We start from the raw sequence: 20,739 nt of genomic DNA on the forward strand, positions 1-20,739 counted from the left end.
TTTGTTGAACAGCAAGCCTTCACTGTCACCCCTGCTATATACTGAAACATGTCTCTCTGCACAGTTATCGGCAACATGAAAAATGTTCATTTACCCTGGAAGAAATGACTGCGGGGTTGGTGTTGGCCCATTCGGGGCATACATGCCAAGGCTGCTGATTCCACTACTCCCCATACTGGCAGAATTCTGGCCAGACTGAGCATTCCGGTCTTGGTAGTTCAAAGGCAGGCTCTGGGGCCGGGCATAGTAATACGGAGTTGAGTGGGCATCCCGTGGCAGTGCTTGAGCAAACAGTGAGGCGAAATTTGATACCTTGAAGGGAGGGGGAAAAACAACCCAATGTTTTAAAATAAACCGATTGCCATTAGCTAAATGATTATAAACACATTATCCTTCTGAAACCTATTGCCTATGTATCTGTTTAAAAATTAAAAATAAAATACAGAATACACTTTTCAGAATCAGCCCCAATCTTTTCAAAGACGTTTCTAAACAGGCGCTAAACGTTAGTAAGGTTAACCTCTAACATTTCAACTTTACGTTTGTCTCAGTTTTTTACATTGTGAGTTGTAATAATACAGTACTTCAAGGGGTGCTGCTCTTTCCTTCCATATCAACTTGCCTGCATGCCGAGATCTTGTGCCAGTGGCCTTCATCTAAATCCCACCTCCATTAGAGGTGAGGTTTGTTCAGATAGACATGCCTGGCACCAACTCTACTATCTTTTATGCGCCAGGCAAAAACTTATTTATTTAATGTTTTTCTTTTTTATCTTTTTGTATTTTTTATGTGCTAAATGTGAAAATCAATTAAAAAGTTTGATTAAAAAAAAACCCTTCTTTATTTATCCGGGCATGTTAAAACACTGTTACAATCTTTAGTTATGTTTTGCTTTTATAATTTCACTTTTACTGGCTTTTATTTTTGTTTTCCAGCTTTAATTCTTTTAAATCAACACCGATAAAAAAGTGATGTGTGTGTGAATGCTCCATAAACTACGTCCCATCGGTTGAGCGGTTCCCAAATACCAACTTCCACTAAAGTAAGCCTTAGAAGGAAACTTTTCTCATGCTTCCCAGCGTCACAGAATGGGGGGTGGGGTGGAGGAGGAGGAGGAGGAGTAGAAAAAGGAGAGAAAAAAGCTTATTTCTTCGCTTTGTGTCTTCTTGCCTCCTCACTGCCCCTTGCCGGAAACGAGAGAAGATTTCAAAATGCAGACTTATTTTCTGTTGCTTTCTGTAGCAGTGGCAGCAACCTTAGGAATCAGAGGTTGAAAGGATCATCACAGGGCAGCTTTGATGTTCTCTTTTCCATCTCCTGCCGCCTACGACTGGCCAGCCATTACTTCTGATGCCTTCTTCATCCCTGCATTGCTCTTTATGTTACCTGGCAGTAGCAGATTGATTCTAAGGCCAATTGCAGAGGAGGAAGGACAGTAGCAGTGGCAGCTGGCCTAGGGACCTGAATCCGAGGGGCAGAGGCTCCAGAATGGGCAGAAGGAAGAGCCAGCAGAGCTGGGGGCCTGCTGCAGCCTCTTCTGACTGTCCAGCTCACCTGGGCTGCTCACCCACCAACTCTTGCCATGCTGTAGTTCACAATGTCGCTTGCCTGTGGCCTAGCAAACTGCAGCTCGATGATACTCTTACATGTTCATTATATGTGAGATAGATAGACACCCATACCCACAAAAATAGCTACCTTGTTTGGCTGCTTGCGTGGATCTTCACTGAGGCTCAGCAAGAGGTAGAGGATTGACCATCTGTTCTTCAAAACTCCCTGCCACAAGAGGTAACTATTAGAAATGGTAACGTGGTTTCAAAATTAGTTCTAGTTTTACTTGCCCGTGAGCAAGTATTACCATGATTTAATAGTGGTATGGATGGGAGACGCAAGGTTAGATTAATGGAAACCAAGCTTTGTTGACTGATTGTAGTGCATGACTGGTCTTCAGGCTTCGTGATTACAGTGCTGCAAAAAACCACCCACCGCCAATTTTTCATTCAGCTGCATCGGTCAAATCAATTAAAGATTTACAGGTCTACTTTTGTTCAAAATGGAAAGTGGTGCATGTATACACCCATCACAGCTACTTTTAAGAAAGTCCTGTTGAATTCTATGTGGGTTTGGACTGCAGCCAATGTAGCAGAAGGTTATCTGCCATTTACCTCTGCCTAGATAAGTTCTTTTTTTAATAATAATAATAATAATAGTAATAATAATACCAGACCCACCTCTTAAGAGACTTAAATGCCTGCTGATTTTCTATTTGTCCCTGATCTGATGATAGTACTCAACCAGGGTGGGTGGATTATCTTCACAGTGCTATTTCAGCAAGCAGCTTGTCATAACCATATGATAAAAGTACTGATATAAAGTATTCGGAAGTGCTTAATGGCTATTCTCAACAGTTCAGGACACTGTTCTAGGTTCTTTAAGCATGGTTTGTTCAAATTCTCTAATTCATCTATTTACCTTTGCAATATAAGCGGAAAAACATGAGCTGTGGCTTAAACAAATGACTGATAGATCTCCCACCAACAGCTGGGCTTCATGCTAATTCATGCCCTGCTGTTTTTAGGCAGCTACTATACTGCTCTCACAAGTCTGGAAATTATTGAACTAGTCTCTCTATAGCAGAGGGAAGTCAACTCATTAATGCCAGGGAATAACGGATTTGCTTGCAGTATACAAAAGTTTGTGAACTTCGCTGAACTTCACTGTCAAAACTGACTCATAAATTCTCAAGTACAAAAGAAAGAAAACCAAGACCACTTAAGAGGCCGACAGAAAACCTGATCAATAAATCAATACACATTATCTTAAAAATAGATTGTGGTGAGATAAGTTTAACATAAAAAGCAAAACACATTTTATGCTGATGTATGTCCTTCCCATAAGAAGTCATATAGTCAACAAAAACCACGTGATGATTATTTTTTACTTTCCTCAAAAACAGGCTTTTGATATTTTACAGGACAGGAGATCAGAAGAAACTCAAACACAACTCATTTCCTTGATCTATCAAAGCCACATTAGTGGTATTCTTTACTCAACAATTAGCAGCTAGTCTCCATATTGGATATTGGGTTGTTCAGAACATATTCCTGTACCTGTGAGTGGAGTTTTCTGTAGAGTTCTGAAAATACAGCAGCATTCTCTTCCCTTCCTTGCCGCACAACTTTAAAAGAGAAAAGGCAAGTTAAGAACACTACAAGCCTGCCATGTGCAACATTAGTATTTAAACTAAACAGAAATTCAATCAACACAGATACCTAATTCACTGAGCTACCAGCTGCTTTGTTACAATGTAGATGACTATTAATTCTGGCCAGAAGGATGGTGTCATATTTAAGACTAGGCCTGTGATCCTAGTCAAAGGCTGCTTAAGAGACCTTAAGAAACAACATTAAGTGCTGTTCCGTCAGGAGAAAGGGATATGTGTGTGTAATTTGTAAAAAGATCCATGAGCACAGATGTTCTGTGATCCATATCCCGCAGGCAGAGGGGGTCAAAAAAAGCGGATTTCCAGCAGTCATGGATCGGCAAGATTCAAAATCCCCTGACACAACCACAAACTGGCCCAAGACTATGCCAGGCCTGGGCCTGGAGTATAGTAAGCCCACAACTTATGTTCTGGGGATCATGCATAAAGCCAAAATAGCATATCATCAAAGCACATTGGATCAATGATGGGTAGGATTGCCAAAGTTCTCCGCCCCACTGGACATCCGCTCTTTTACTTATTTTTTTGCCAAGCATGTAAAGTTGAATGTGTGCAAGTTAAATGTGCATAAGTCTACTGTATTTATTTCTCTCTCATTAGAATCAATGGAAGGGAAAGTGAAAAAATCTGCTTCCTCCACCTGCCACCCTAGCTTATTTAGCAGCAAGGAGACAAATATGGTGATCGCTCTGCCACAGGGTCTCCCCCTAAGGACAGGAATGAAATGACCCTATATGAATATGTTTATACGTAGAATATTCAACTCTACACTATAATAATAGATAAATGCACACATCTCCTTCCATATTTTCCTTACAACCACATATGAAGGATAGAAATTTGTTCAGACAAAAGAATAAATACATCTACTCTATATTACACTATCTTCTTGCTTCTTCCCTGCTAGCTTCTGCTGACACAGTGATCTATTACTACAGTTCATATTACACTCTCTCTCTCCTATATGAGAGAATTAAAAAAGAATTAAAACCACCTGTTTCAATTGGTTTTTAACAGGTGTGTCTTTTGGACATGCTGAAAGGTGTTGTTTTTTAAATAGCTTCGAAAATAGTTTTGTACTGATTTATATGCTAATGTTTTGTTTGTTCATAAAAAATAGTTTTAGAAGCTTTTATAAGGGATTGTGTGAGAAAACCTTTTCACAATTTTATTATTTACAGGTAGGTAGCCATGTTGGTCTGCCGTAGTTGAAACAAAATAAACCATTTTATTATTGTATTTTATGGTTGTATTGCTGTTCACTAGCTTGGGTAGACATAGTCTAGAAGAGAATCTTATAAATATTTTAAGTAAATAAATAAATAAATAAATAAATAAGCAAGCACATATATGCATGGTGAAAAACAAGGTAAAAGTTTATACTGATGAACAGTAAAATGAACCTTCTCTATCATAAGAGACAACACCCACACAGCTTTGAACACCTTATAAAACTTGCTCTGAACACTGTTAAAAAATAATAAATAAGCTTACGTTCTTTTTTAATTTTTTCTGCTACAAGAAATTCATCTCTTTCAACAGTAGGGGCAAAGTTGCTTCCAATGACTCGCACTGCATATTGAAACTGCTGGGCTACATCGGCTGTAATAAAATCACAATTAGTCAACTGTTAATAATAAGAGACTGTGAATATGCATTTAATTTTATGAGTGGTGCTGAGGTCTAAACCACTGAGCCTAGGGCTTGCTGATCGGAAGGTTGGCAGTTCAAATCCTTGCGACGGAGTGAGTTTCCGTTGCTTGGTCCCTGCTCCTGCCAACCTAGCAGTTTGAAAGCACATCAAAGTGCAAGTAGATAAATAGGTACCGCTCCGGCGGGAAGGTAAACAGCGTTTCCGTGCACTTATCTGATTTTGCCAGAAGCGGCTTAGTCATACTGGCCACATAACCCAGAAAAACTGTCTGCGGACAAACGTCAGCTCCCTTGGCCAGTAAAGTGAGATGAGCACTGCAACCCCAGAGTTGTTCGTGACTGACTTAACTGTCAAGGGTCCTTTACTTTTACCTTTAATAATAAGAGACTGTGAAAATCATTTAATGTTATGAGTTGCGTACCTACACACACACACACATGCACATACCCGATACTAATCTGCCAGAATAATGAATGTAAAAGTGTCTTCCTGCACAAACAGGATTTTTTGTGTCTAATACCACAGTTTGCTCAGAAGCAGTCAGCAGAAGTAAGAAACATAGTTTGGATTACTTCAGAAGTTCATTACAGGGTTGTAGAAGCTTCATGTCTATTTATAGGCACCTCCAATAAACACAGGTCATAAAAATCATAGAATTATAGAGCTTGAAGGGATCCCAAGGGTCACCTCGTCTAACCCCCTGCAATATAGGAATCTGAACACATAGTCCCTCATCCAATTTGAAATCATACCAGACCCTGCTTAGCTTTGCAAATGCGCTAGCAATTTTATTGCTGAACTACTAGTAGGGGCTTTCAATGACAAAGAATGATAAGTAAATATTCCCTGGCATACTCATAACGTCCAGAGGATTACACATTCTGCGATATTCCAAAGAGGGATACATGAGAACACCCAACTATTTCCTCCTAGAAATCTGCCCACTCTATCATTTGAACATTGTTCTACCGCTAAACACTGCATTTATCCTCACACCATTCCAAAGACTTTTCAGCTGTTTGGCTTTTGCTCTCAATTTGAACACGACTTTAAATCTCAGTATTTGAAAGCATTTCTGCCTTTAACAGTATGGGAGAATAAATAAAGCATTAGAAATACTCAGTTTCCAGTTTCACTTACAGTTACTTAAGTTTATTGTTCTAGCCAAAGGCCATGACAAACTCGTAGCAATAGTATTAATAAAATAATATAGAACATACATCCATAATATAAGCAGACATCCATGATGTGAGAGAGAGGAGATACCAGAGACATCAACAAGATTAGATTTAGCCTGATTTCAGATTAAACCTCTGTATCACCAAAACAACCCACAGCAATTTTATCTAAATCCCTTTTCCTCTTTTTTAATTTTTTTATTTTTTGCAGCCAATGCATAAACACTCTCTGTGTTACAAAGATATTTCTGTCACTCAGAAAAACAAAAACAAAAAACCCTGAACCATTTCTGCTGGGGTATACATGTTTCTGCAACCAAAGGTTTCAGAAAGTGAACTCTTGGGACCCTATATAAAGAGGCAAGCTAACAGATAATGAGTGATGTCTTCCACCTGAGGCTGACCGCAAATACAAAGTCTGTCTGTGCGTGGGACGTTGTTGTAACAGCCATCCAAGACTACATTGGGCATCACCTGGAAACACAGCTCCACAAGAATACGTACATTTCTTAGGGAAACTGGTGAGATAACTAGCTCTAAAATGCTCTGTTCTTGCGAGTGGATACCAAAGGAGATTTTTTGTGTGTTTCTAATTAGTTGCAGAGCCCTTCTGAATTCTATCCAGAAAAGCCAATCCCTTAGCTAACACTTATTTAAGGACAGTGCTCGGTCCCAGCGCCTGCCAACCTAGCAGTTCGAAAGCACCTCTGGGTGCAAGTAGATAAATAGGGACCGCTTACCAGCGGGAAGGTAAACGGCGTTTCCGTGTGCGGCTCTGGCTCGCCAGATGCAGCTTTGTCACGCTGGCCACGTGACCCGGAAGTGTCTCCGGACAGCGCTGGCCCCTGGCCTCTTAAGTGAGATGGGCGCACAACCCCAGAGTCTGTCAAGACTGGCCCGTACGGGCAGGGGTACCTTTACCTTTACCTTTAGTGTTCAGTTCTGGATAGGAATAGTAGTCTAAAACATCTTGACAAGCTGCTTTCCAGAGTTGGTTTTCACCCAATTCCATATAGCACAGCACAGGAATATAACATATGTATAACAATTATTTTAATATACCTGAACTGAGAGCAGTCCGCTCAGTCTTAAATTGTTGGCCACACAAATTCTGTATGAAGAAGAGCTGCTGATATTTCTAATGGCAAAGTACAGCTTCTGAAAAAAATATTCCACAGTTTCTAAAACCTTAATGGAGTTCAAATCAGAAACCTAGATTCATTAGAAAGATGTAATAACTTCTAATAATTTTTATGTAATAAAAAATGTGCTGAATTCCCAATACATATGTAGCAACCATATCACGTCCAGGGTCCCACATGCGCCCTTTCAATTGGATGAACCTTGGACAGAATAAAGGCAGCACCATGTCAGTGCATGAAATCGCTAGGCCATAAAATTGACCATACAGCTTAGCAAGAGGAAGAAGTAAATATTATTTTAACCTAAGCAATATTTGAGATGAAAAGGCACTCTTTCCTCAAACTGCTTTTTAAAAGTCTCTGCTCCTGCCAGAGACTTCATTCAACATTTGGCTGAACTGGGTCAGCAAAACAGAAAACTGCTGGGCAGCCTCAGTTCCAAAAGGCAAATACCTTTGCCAAGTATAAAGCGAAGGGGCTCTACAAATATAAAGAAACAGACTTCTATCCTGCAGTTCCTAATGAGCTGTATATAGGGTGCATGCAAAGGAAGCCTCTTATCTGTCATGGATGCTTTATTTGAGATTCCTGCATTGCAAGGGGTTGGATTAGACGACCCTCTACAATTCTATGACTCCATTATTCATGTTAACAAAAGGCTAAACAGAGAACTTAGCAAATTAGCATCCATCACTCTCTCTTACTCTCATATAATATGGTGTTCCTTTGTACGCCCCCTAGAAAAGTTGACCTTCAAAACATTATATTTTTTACCGTGAAAGTCTAATTAAATTGAATGAGACCTTCACCTCTTAAATGTGAAAACAATGCAAGTGGGATATAAATTAAGTGTGATATTGATAAAGATGTGAGATGAAACATAGCCATAGACCTGCCTTTCAAAGCTCATGTGAATGCTAGCAATTTCACAATCGTGCCCTTATTTGAGTACTCTGACAGGATCTCTTAATGAACAGATTTGCGGAATATTCTCCAAAGAATTCAGAACACCAGTAAATAGCATTCTGATTCTCAAAGCGCTGAACGCAAAGAACAAAAGTATCAATAATTTTAAGGAGGCACATTTTTATTGAGCATGCTTTTATGTAGCTGCTATGAAGTCAGGTTTCAATAATGCTTAGTGGGAATTTTCTTTTATCATCCATTTTTCACAACCTTCTCACCATCTCCACTAATGTATCAGAGGTATTTCTACTCAGAACTGCAGCGTTCGGCATGCATATTTCAAAGCCTAGAAAGAACTCTGAACAAATTCCCTGCGAAAATGTAGACAAACTATTAGAGGCAAGAGGAAATTAAAGTCAAAATGATCCAAGAAAAAAAGGAACTGTCACTGCTAGCGCTTTTTAGAAATTTCCTGAAAAGGGAGAGTACGGAATTAGATATGTATGGTTAAATTACGTGGCTTAATGATTTCCTTCCCACACCTTACAAAACCACTGAAAATAGCTAAACAAGGTTTGCACTTAAGACCTCAAGTACCATTTGCTGAAAAGACACAAGAAAAGTAAAAAACAACAACAGGTCTTTGGAGTCATGAAATCCAATTTCCTGTAGCCTCAAGCATAAATGCCACCATCTTGGCAAAGGATACGGGAGAAGGAAAGTTTAACCTTTCATCTACGGGTGGGGTCAAACACCTCCGAACAGCACCAGACAAAATCCATATTTTTTTTGTCTCAATAGCCTTTATTGAAACAAAGGTAGTTCTCATCCAATACAGAGCATAAATTATCGTATTTTTCCATGTATAAGACTAGGTTTTTTTCCTTAAAAATAATGTCAAAAATTAAGGGGCGTCTTATACACAGATACATCTCCCCCCCCCATTTTCCTAAATCTGAGTCCCCCAAAATAGGGAGCATCTTATACATGGGGGCATCTTATAGATGGAAAAATACGGTACCATGTGGCATTTGGGTGGGATGCGGGGGGGGGTGTAATTTAGTAGGGAAAATGTTGTTTCACTTATGGTTTTTAAGGTCAATTTTACTGCCTTGGAATGTCCAAGAAAGCCCAAACAACATGCACACAGGGTGCTAGGGCTCAAAGTAGCCACACAAAATGCTCTTTAAGGTTATTCACTAATTGCCACTATCTGCAGGTGCTTAGCCCAGAGCCTGTTGTGTCCATTTTATGTGAGAAAAGAATACAGAGGATGAAGAAACAGTATTCTGCCCATTTTCATAACAGACAAATCACCAAATCATAACATCACCAAAAACTGTGTAGGTGGGGTCAATAGCACCCCACAGGTTTACAAAATCATTTTACAAACCTTTTTTAAAAAAAAAAAATTGCCCCAATTAGACCCTTCCTTGTGACCTATAACAAAACTATTTTCATCATAGCTATTATATTGTGCGAAGCTTATTGATGACCCCAATTCCATCTGCAAATGTCTGCAATCAACCTGGTCCCTCACTTCATCATCTAGCAACTCTCAGTCAAGAACCTTTAAAGCAGCACATTTCTCTGTTTACAGAAAGATGTTTACAGTATGTGATTAGAGTTGCCCTCGACGCTTCCAGGACACAGCATCACTGGCCTCCTTCTAAAGAATCAATAAAGTCCTCAGATTTGATTACTAACATGAGCACAAAAGTACCGATGTGAAAGAAAACATTGCCCCCGTGCACAACCAGTAGGAAGCTTACCAGGAATCTCTCACAATGTTAAAACTGAGGAAGAATTACTTGCATTTAAAGGAAGATGTCCAAGATGTCCACATTTCCCAATATGACAAAAGATGTTTCCATAAATGAAGTAATGTACAAATCTGAGTTGAAATCTTATGAACACATTCCTGGGGAAAGTTCCCACTGAAATGTACAGGATGGCACTGTAGAAGACTCAGCTCATACAACATCAATGCTAACTGCTAAAAGTCCCAAACAAATACATGAAGGTAGCCTTTTTTTGTAAATAAGAGTAATTAAAATTAACATAATATTATCTAACATTGCCAAGTTTGCCCACTATGCTTACCATATCATAATAATTATTCTTAGTTTAATTACTGTCAAAAGAAATGACATTTTAAAATAAAAAGCACAAAATGCTATGTTTTATAGGGCAAGCCCTACAGTGTGCACTGCTTAAGCCAAATAAAAGAGTTTATAAATAAGGGAAACCATTTTAGTATTTCAAAGGAGCAAAATGATACAAGTTTTATAAGCATAAACATCAGACAAATTATTCATTCTAAAAGCTCCCTATTTGTAAAGATATTTGAACTGCATAAGGATAGGCAATTTCAATCTATCACCTGGGTAACTGCTACTTTTTATACCACAAATTTTGATTTTAGCAGGTCTTAAGTCTTGGCTCAACTCAGCTCTCTAAAGCTTTTGAATTTGATTTTTTTTTTAAAAAAATCAAATACGCCTTTCTACTTCTGATAAAACGTTCAAGGGAATGAATAAATTTGGTATTGCTCCAGTTTTGTCTTCTGTCACCCTTCCCCTTGTGGCAGATTATGATTTTTGGACAAAAAGACCTTTCTCCCCCAATCTGAACTCTTTAGACAACTCAGGCTGCAAGTAACAAGTTATCTTTAAGAAAAGCCTAATTTTATCGCCAGCTTATAGAACACCATGTTCTTCAGGACCTATTTCCCAAAGTGAGCTAAAAGAACAAAACCTACACGCAATCTAAACATTCCCATATTTACTGTACTCAGGAGTAAGTCACAGTTATTAAATGGATCTTACTCCCAAGGATCTGAGCAAATAATTATAGCATTATACTACAACCCTATGCATGTTTAAGTTAGTCTCACTTAACACAATGAGTAATACTTAGGAGTAAATATACATGGAATTGTGCTGTTGGGATTTCATTTCTGTGCTAGATGCACAGATTTCCCCCCAGAGGCAAACAACCTACTTCCACAAGTTAACTCTCCCCAATTTTTAAGATTTGTATTTTCATACCCATCTATCTACTTAGCAATTACACCTACCTTCATTAAAACATTCTATAAACAATTATTTGGTGAAATTCACACAAGTTTAACACACTGTCTCTTCTCTAGAGACTTCAGTCTCATAAAATGGGCAGGTGAATTATCCTGTGCAATACTACAATCAAATGGGATGTATGTAGTGTTAGGGGATGGGAGGGGTACATGCTGTGCTCCATCTGGAGTAGTTTGCCCACCTTTGCTCCCCACCTTGAATTTAGTTCTCACCTGTGGCTCCCAGAAGCTGTCAGCATACAACAGCAGCCACACCCCAGGAATGGCTTTGACTGGCCGGCTAAACCAGGTGAGGATAGCCGATAGGTCTTACGCTCTCTGCGAGTTAGGGACTTTCTCTGCAGGCAATGACAGGCTCTGACAAATTGAGTGCACAAGAATAATAGTGGGTCCAACAATCAAGAAGGTGGTTTCTGCACATGCAGAAGTCAGAGGCAGATGGGGCTCGTCAACCTGGGAAACTAGCCCATCTAGGAGAAGGAAAACTGATCCTAAACCTCAGCTGCCTGAGGCAGTGTTGGAAACTGAGATATGAAACTGAGAAGCTAAAAGGCACCTTAAAGCTAGGTTACGGGCGCAACAACAGAATGTCTAGGCAAACTTTTTTATAACAGGAATACAAGGCTGAAAAGGACTGAACTGCAGCTAAAGTATTATGTTCATTTTTCACATGGTCTAGTCCTTCTCCTGTCTTCTAACATTCTTAAGAGGGTCTCTTCTCCAGTCTTCAGAGAGTAGCTGGAAGTGAGGAGGCAGAAAAAGGTCCTCCTTTCCTTCCGCAGTTTTAATCTGAAATCTTAGGCGCAGTACTGCACCCAGAACTTAGAAACTGCTCACACTAATGAAATACCCAGCAAAATATGCCGAGAACAATGGGAGTTTTGAACACTGCTTCCAGGATACTGTCAGGAGAAGAAAAGGCTAAGCAATAAACCCTACACAAATCCAGAGTGGAGTCCCTTAGGTGGTCAGGTGGCACCTCATTTGCCTCTTTCCAGCAACTCCTGCAGCCAAGCTGGTACCAAATGCAGTGCTCTGCTTTCCAGGCCCTTCGTACATAGTGCCCAGGCCTGCTCCCAGGGGATGTCACTTAAGTGCTGCTAACACAGTGATTTAACTTCATCACTGGAGGCACACACCATTGTCTTTCAAGACAGATACCAACCAACTACAATCAAGTAAGTTCTTTACTACTGAATCATATTTGATATTTGCACCAGCTTGCACACACCAAAAGAAACCCCAAACTTTTAAAGCACAATAAAGCATGCATCCAAGTCATCTTAACTAATTTTCAAAGAACAAGCAAATATTCATTATGCCATATTTGAGACAATGACCATGACTAAGCACAAATCAGCAGATGAGTGGGTTCCCAGAGAGAATATCATGGCAATTTTGCTCCTCCTCTGGTCCTGCTGCTGCAAAATGCTGTAAGCCTAAGTCATAACTTGTGGTTTATCTCCCACAACCCACAACCAGTAATCCATAGACCTGGTTACAGCTTGTGGTTTGTCTGGAAATAAACCATGAGCTCAGATATAACACAATGCTAAGACAAACCATGGCTTAGCTCACAGCAGGGCAGGGCAGCCATACAGACAAACTGCTCCAATATCAGAAAAATAATATAACATGATTTGGATGGGGTTACACAACACAGGTTCGTAGTCTGGGCATGCTTCTGGCTGTGGCCTTGATATTGACACTCAGGTAAAAGCCATGGTCAGATGTATATTCGCCCAGTTTAGTCTGGTGCTGCAAGACAGCAGACCTAACCACAATGACACATCCAGATCATTCAAAGTCACTTAACATGGTTGCTTTGAAAAGTGTCCAGAAACTTCAGTCAGTTCAGAAATCATCAATCAGGTTGTTAATTAGAGTTGGATTACTGGACCCAATTCAAAATGCTAGTGATAACCATCAGCCTTTCACAAATTGAGACCAAGATAACTAAAGGACCATCTCCTCCTGTATCTTGCCAGGTCATTTAAAGCCCACAGTGGAGGCCCTATACGGGTTCTAATAACCCCTGGAACAAGAAATAGGGCTGAATCACGGCTTTGGAATTTCATCCCAAGAAGTTTGCTTTGCCTCCTTTTTGGTAGCTTAAGCGGATCATAAAATAAGTTAACCTTCATTGTAGGGTGTATTTTTTTAAATTCTGCCATGTGGTCTTTAATTATGCTACTTTACCTATTACTTCTTACTGTTTTTTTCTATTTATCCCCCCTTTAGTTTCTTTTTTAGCTGTGTTTATTTTATTTTTAATTGGTGTTTTCAGACTTTTAGCCATCTTGAAGTCTGCATAAAACATACCACAGTTCCATTTTTGCTTTTATAATCTTTGATACAATCCTATATATAATCTATATAATCTATATAATCAAAGATATAATCTTTGATACAATACTGTCCCGTTCATAGGTAACTATTTTCTCACTGCAAACAGATTAACAGGATGTATTATGTAATTCAGTACTACATTTTTTCTACCAAATAAGAAAATTTAACCTACACATACAAAAATGCATGTTATGCTCAGGAAGCGGATTTTACGTCAGCAGTAACTAACAAATTTAATTATGAAAATATGAGTATCTGGAGAAATACCATAATCATGTATACTTAATCTCCCACAATGATCTATAGGAAGCTGTGCATTCAGTAGACATTGTTCTTTCAAAGTATTTGAACAGTAGCCTACAAATGGGGATGACTTTTAGCTTTAGAAACAAGAATGCATTTCAAACTTTTCCTGAGATTTTCTCATCTGTGTGCTTACTTATGGGATGTTAATCACAACATACCTGCTGTACCTCTTTTTCAATTGCTCAAAAAAAAGACTCAACACAGCTTTTTTTAGCAACATCTCATCAGCTGGGAGATAGCTCTGAAGTTAATCAAGCCTCTTAAGATTTGGAAAAGAACTCAAATGTTGAATGATGCAGAAATCAACTTCTACAGAACCCCAGCAGGTGACTATCTCTCCTCTGTGTAAATACTTCTTAACAAAGGAGAGTCCACCACCTTCTGAAGCAGTCTGCCTCACTGTCCAACAGCTTCTACTTCCATAAAGTTCTTCCTAATGTTCTAAGTTTTTTCTTCGTATTTGGATCCAATGGTTCTGGTCTTAACTTCTAGAGCATGGATAGGCAACATGGTTTCTCCTGTTGGCCACACTAGCTGGGACTGCCAGTAGTTGCAGTCCTGCAATATCTGGAGAGTACCACATTGGCTACTCCTTACCTAGAGCAAGAGAAAACAAGTATGTTCTGTCTATGTGACAACCTTTCAGATACTTAAGGTGGTCATTACACTGGAACGTAATAATTTCATTTCAAGGCTAAGTGTACCTGATTTCAATCTTTCCTCACAGGACTTCGTCTCTAGGCTCCTCTGTATCTGTCGTCATCCTTTGGAGATGTTCTAATTTGTCTATATCCTTCTTAAACCACAATCTCCAGACCTGGAGTCATGACCAATGCAGAACCGTGGTACCAATTACTTCTCATGATCTGGACACTATGCATCTGCTGATGCAGTCAAAAATTGTTTTAGCCTTTGTAGCTGTTAACAGTGCACTGCAGTCTCATATTCAGCTTACGCCTACTAAAATGGCTTTAAAAGAAGATTAGACAGGTTTGTGGATGATAACTCTGTCAATGGCTACTAACCCTGATGGCTATATGTTCTACCACCACTGTCAGAGGCAGTGTGCTTCTGAATACCAGATGCTGGGACCCATACCAGGAGAGCGCTGTTGCACTCAGATAGTGATTGAGGGCTTCCCACAGGCATCTGGTTGGCCACTGTGAGAAGAGAATGCTGGCCTAGATGGTTTACTGGCCTGACCCAGCAGGTTAAGAACAGAAGATGAGCCAGTGGATCAGGCCAGTGGTCACCTAGTCCAGCATACTATGGCTAACTAGGTTCATAGAATCACAGCATTGTAGAGTTGGAAGGGATCCCGAGGGTCATCCAGTCTAACCTCTGCAAAAGGGTCCCGAAACCATACGGGGGCCCTGCTAGCAGTTGTTGGGGTTTTTTAACGCACCAATTCATTTCACACCTCCTGGTGTCAAGTTGAGTGTCATCCTATACTATACATGTGGATCTGATTTCTCCCCTGCCCAAAAAACACGCTAAATGCAGAATATTACATTTGTGTATAGATATTCCACACAATGCTGGCTACATGACCCAGAAGCTGTACGCAAGCTCCCTCGGCCAATAAAGCGAGATGAGCGCCGCAACCCCAGAGTCGGCCACGACTGGACCCTTTACCTTTACCTATTCCACACAATATTCAGTGAGCCAGCATCCAGCCTATTCCTCTCAGAGGTCCTACTTAGCTTTTCCACCACCGTCGCCTTATTTATATGCACAAAGAAGCTCTGATGCCCAGGTGGCTGGGCCAAATCTCAGATAAGTCCACCCACTGAGGGAAGAAACCTGGAGCCCCCACTTCCAGAACCGACCAGGCACTCTTACAGCAGGACGTCTCTGTCTCTCTCTCTGATGCGCATTAATTACTGTTTCAGGCACCTCTTTCAGGGGGAGGAGGCAAGGCGGTGTCTGGGGAGGGTGTTTTGCAGCCAAGTTATTCCAGGGGGCATGAAGCTGTCCGTCTGCTCAACTCAGCCACCCACCGAAAGCAGCAGCAGCAGCCTCTTTCGCCTGCCTGCACGTTATTATGTGGGGAGGCAAAAGAGCATCCTTCGCTCCACCTGCACGGCTCCCACAGCTGCTCCGCTGACAGAAGGGCAGGAGGAGCCGCTACGCAACACAACACACACACACAAGCCAACACAAACACACGGAGAAGCGACCCGAGCAAGCTCACGACAAGCGGGAAAGGGCTTCTATAGTCTTCGGGGGAGGCAGTTACCTTCGCCCTTGCCCAGGATGCGGCAGCACAGGTTCTGCAGCAGGACGTTGGGCGACTTCTGATCCGGGCTCGCCATCCTCTCGCATCGGAGGCAGGAGGGTGGGGAGGAGGACGCGCCCCTCGCCCGCCCTTACCCTCCTCCGAGGGCCGCTTCTCCTCGAGCCTCCCAACTCGGGTGGCTTAGGGCGCCATTTTAATAAAAACCCGCCGGAGGGAGAAGAGAAGAGGTGGTGGCGGGGGGGGGGGGAGAGAGAGAGAGAAAGGAAGGGGGGGGGAATAAAAATTGAGAGAGGAGAAGAAGAAGCGAGCAACGGTTTTCAAACGCGGGCCCCCACAATGCCCCTCGCAGCCCGGACGGTGCAACGCCGAACACCTTCCCTCGCGCCGCCGCTAAGCCGCGGCGAGGAGGTTCCGCATTGCAAACGGGCCCCTACCAACACTGATAAGAGGCCCTGCCCGGGGCTTAGTTTTTAATATGGAAGGAGTGTTTGTGCCTCTTTTCTATCTATGTATCGCCCGGCATTTTGCAGCCACGCTTTTATTCATGCTGAAGTCAAGATGCCAAGGAAACATGGGAGGCGTCCCTCCAGCCGTAGCTGTTGGTGCGGCCGCCCTCCCGGCACGTCACTGGCCGCACCGTGGCGTCATCGCTTTTGAAATGATCAGAGCGGGGCACGTAAGAAGAAGAAAAAGGCGCGAGTCTGCTTCGACCGCCTCCTCTATGGAGGCTGTGCCCTGTATAAACTCTGCTGCTCTCATTGTACATAATGGAAAACAAAATCTCTTGGATTGTTATAAAAGATGCAGGATGAAATGATTAACAGTAGGACCATGATCACTGCAGATGGTGACAGCAGTCATGAAATTAAAAGATGCCTGCTTCTTGGGAGAAAAGCAATGGCAAACCTAGACAGCACCTTAAAAAGCAGAGACATCACCTTGCCAACAAAGGTCCGTATAGTTAAAGCTATGGTTTTCCCAGTAGTGATGTATGGAAGTGAGAGCTGGACCATAAAGAAGGCTGATCGCCAAAGAATTGATGCTTTTGAATTATGGTGCTGGAGGAGACTCTTGAGAGTCCCATGGACTGCAAGAAGATCAAACCTATCCATTCTTAAGGAAATCAGCCCTGAGTGCTCACTGGAAGGACAGATCCTGAAGCTGAGACTCCAATACTCTCGCCACCTCATAAGAAGTGGCAGTGCAGAAGTGCCGTTGGAGCACTGGCGGGGAAACATTTTCCCAAAAGATTGGGCTTTTTGCAATCAGGAAAGTGAAATTACTTGTTGCAACGCTGTTGAATTTCTCCTAAAAAACAAATCAGGATGAATGATCATTAAACATGTTGCCTGGTCTGGAATATACCTTAATCTGCAAATTAAGCCAATATCTGATGCTCCTCCAGACCCTGTTCAGCCTTCTACCTAACACTGTTGTCTGGCCCTTAAACTGCCGGATTTCTTCGTTTCAAATATCATTTATTTATGGTCCCCTGATCACAAGGTACCCAGGAACCATTTCTCTGGGCAATTAACAATAACAATAAAAACACCAGAATACTTGCAATTCCTTTATTTTGCTTTTGTGAATTGTTATTTGCAATTTCTGTAAGTATATAAGATGGTCTTATTAAAAATAATTGAAACCATTTTAAAATACAGATATAAACCATAACAAGAATATGAAACACAGCATTTAAAAATCTACCAGCAAATAATAAAAAATCTTGAATTCTTGAGCAACACCAATAGTACTTTAAAAACAACTAGTTGGAGTCTTAACCATCCCAGCCTGTCATTTTGTTTTGCTTTTAAGGTGCTTATTCTGCTTTGCCACCTGCTTTGTTGTATTTACTTACACTTGCTATTCTCACTTCCTACTTCATTCTAACCCTCCTTTATACCTTCTAAGTTGTACAGACTTCAACCTGAGCTCTGATAGCTCCTTAAAATTAAAGATAATCCAATAGATGCTTAGGCCTCCATCTCCCTGGCCAAGTGCCCAGAGATGCTTGTGATTTCCAGCTTATTGAGGTGAAGTGTTTTTGAGACACCATTGCAACACACTAATTTATGTGCAGGGGTGGGGCAGAAAGAGGATGAATGCCCAGAGTGGCAGGCGCTTAGCATTCCTATAGACTGGAGACATGAAAGTGCACTCCTCCAGCCTTGCAGCTAACCACCAAACTCCATCCTTCCAAGAAGAAGAAGCACTTGCCAAGTAACTGGGCTGACTTGCAAGAGCTAGTAAGGGTTTGCTTTAATGCATCACTAGGAAATAGAAGAACTACTTTGCTGCCTCCATTGCGTCCTCAAAGAACCATTCAGCAGAGTTGTTTCAGGCAGTCCAGAGGCTGGGCAGACCAGAAGTGGTGGGCGGGCTTCTGGAGTACATTGCCTGAGTAGTTTGCAAAGCAATTTGAGGATAAAGTTACTTAGCTCCATAGTGTCTTATATGCCAAAGTTGTAGCAATTCCTATTGAGATGTTCAATACAGCACCTTCCCGTACTTTATGGGGTGAGTTTCAGTTTATGTGGATGGGGAACCTTGCAGTGATGCAACCAGCTTCTTGTTCTCTTGATCCCTGTCCATTCTGGCTTCTGAAAACTAGTCCAGGGATGGAGGGAAGGGATTGAGTGAGTCCATTGTGGGGGTGAACACATGTCTACATAAGTAGTGTTGTTTCTGCTGTCCTTAAACAGGCGGTAGTGCATCCATGTTTGAAGAAGCCAATTGTCACAACTACCACCCGGTTGTGAATACCCCCTTCTTGGGAAAGGTGGTAGACAGTTTTGGCTAAGCAGTTGCAGAAGTTCCTGGAGGATGTGAACTATCTGTATCCACCCTGACCTGTATCAATAATGAGACGGGGAGAATGAGATGGGGCTTCTGAGGCTCCTGATTGGCTGTAGGAGCTTCCTGCAGCCAATCAGAAGCTGCACTTTGGTTTCCATGTAATCCTCATAGAACTCTAACCCAATGGATGCCATTAATTTGATTCTGAATTGATTTTAGAATGTATTTTAATTAATTGACTGTGTGATTTTATGTACACTGTGCTATTTTTACTTGTTAGCCACTCTGAGCCTGGGTTTGGCCAGGGAGGGTGGGATACAAATAAAATATTGTTGTTGTTGTTGTTGTTATGCCACTTCCTGCGCATATCTTGAATGCTCGTAAACAGGGAGTTGTCTGTGGTGCAAGCTCCTGTGGACTGCAGTTCAGTTCACTTCATTTGATTCAAGTCCTAAACAAATGTATGTGGAAGTGTGTTTTGTTTATTTCAAATAAGCACACTTGCAGTCAAATGTGCTCAATGTAGAGCAGCCTTGGTTTTAGCTTCTCAACAGCTCAACGAATGCCATACTGAAGGGAATAAAAAACCCAAAACAATGCTTCAGGGGCTCTCGTTAAAGGGAGGGAGAATCTTTCACCACTTCCAAGAGGAGCCCTGACTGAGCTGCATTCTTCTCCATTTTACCTGTCTGGACCTTGAACGTAAGTAGCCATCAGGACAGACCGCTGCCACGTGGGAACAAACCCTTCTCTTTGTACTGTAGCACCAAAAACACCCTTCTATGCAGCCTGTAATTATAACTCTTCAATTTACAATTTTCTTCTTTCTACCTTTCCACTGTTTTATGAAGGTTGTAATTATTATTTGGCCAGCTTATAATTAAAGATGAGTATATTTTCAGCAATTTTCTAAAAGGCATGTTACATGCGAGGGGGGAAGGTGACTATATGAAGAACAAATGTGACTCTTTTTCAACCATAAATTGCTACTATTAGCAAGCACTACAAAGAGGTGCTAGAATTGTTTACGGTAGGGCTCTCTGAATATGCATAGATGCCACACTAAGCAAAGCACATTTTTGCCCTCAAAAGAATTCTGGGGACTATGGTTTGTTAAGTATTGCTGGGAATCATAACTCTGTGAAGGGGTGAGCTGCAGTGCTCAGAATTATTTGATGGAGAGAAATGTGCCTCGAAAATGCTTTAAAGGTATGTGTGTAATTTACTATACAGTTAACACCAGGTGGCAGCACAGAAGTTGTGAAAAACAGCTTTTTAATTTTTTGGCTATTTTGTTTTCACTGTATCACAAAGTGTTGGGAACCCTGCTTATGGTCTTAAGAGCACTGGCTATGATCAGAGAGAACTAATCCTAGATCAGGGATGGGGAACCTGTGGCCCTTCCGATGTTGCTGGACTCTAGTTTCTGTCAGCCCCAGCCAGAATAGCCCATAGTCCAGTATACCTGAAGGAGCGTCTCCACCTCCATCGTTCTACCCAGACACTGAGGTCCAGCGTCAAGGGCCTTCTGGTGGTTCCCTCGCTGCGAGAAGCCAAGTTACAGGGAACCAGGCAGAGGGCCTGGCCTTCTCGGTAGTGGCGTCCGCCCTGTGGAACACCCTCCCACCAGATGTCAAAGAGAAAAATAACTACCAAACTTTTAGAAGACATCTAAAGGCAGCCCTGTTTAGGGAAGCTTTTAATGTTTAATAGGTTATTATATTTTAGTGTTTTGTTGGAAGCCGCCCAGAGTGGCTGAGGGGACCCAGCCAGATGGGCGGGGTATAAATAATAAATTATTATTATTATTATATTATGATACTAGGGGGGAACAGAAAATGCTCTAGGCAGG

The 20,739-nt window shown here is 41.4% G+C and overlaps 1 protein-coding gene across 1 annotated transcript in view; it reads right to left on the minus strand.

Annotated features, from left to right (window-relative positions):
- The window catches only part of TUBGCP3 (tubulin gamma complex component 3), a 56,069-nt gene extending 39,455 nt beyond the window's left edge, over nt 1–16,614 (minus strand). Inside the window, exons 1-5 of the mRNA XM_083735255.1 lie at nt 16,092–16,614; nt 4,718–4,825; nt 3,111–3,178; nt 1,699–1,776; nt 95–312 (exon numbers count right to left, since the gene is read on the minus strand). Coding sequence (XP_083591381.1) covers nt 95–312; nt 1,699–1,776; nt 3,111–3,178; nt 4,718–4,825; nt 16,092–16,167 — 548 coding nt within the window. The 5' untranslated portion in view covers nt 16,168–16,614. The remainder of the gene's footprint in view (nt 1–94; nt 313–1,698; nt 1,777–3,110; nt 3,179–4,717; nt 4,826–16,091) is intronic.
- Nucleotides 16,615–20,739: the final 4,125 nt, after the last annotated feature.

Source organism: Podarcis gaigeae, assembly GCF_964106915.1.
Source record: "Podarcis gaigeae genome assembly, chromosome: 4".
NCBI lineage: Eukaryota > Metazoa > Chordata > Lepidosauria > Squamata > Lacertidae > Podarcis > Podarcis gaigeae.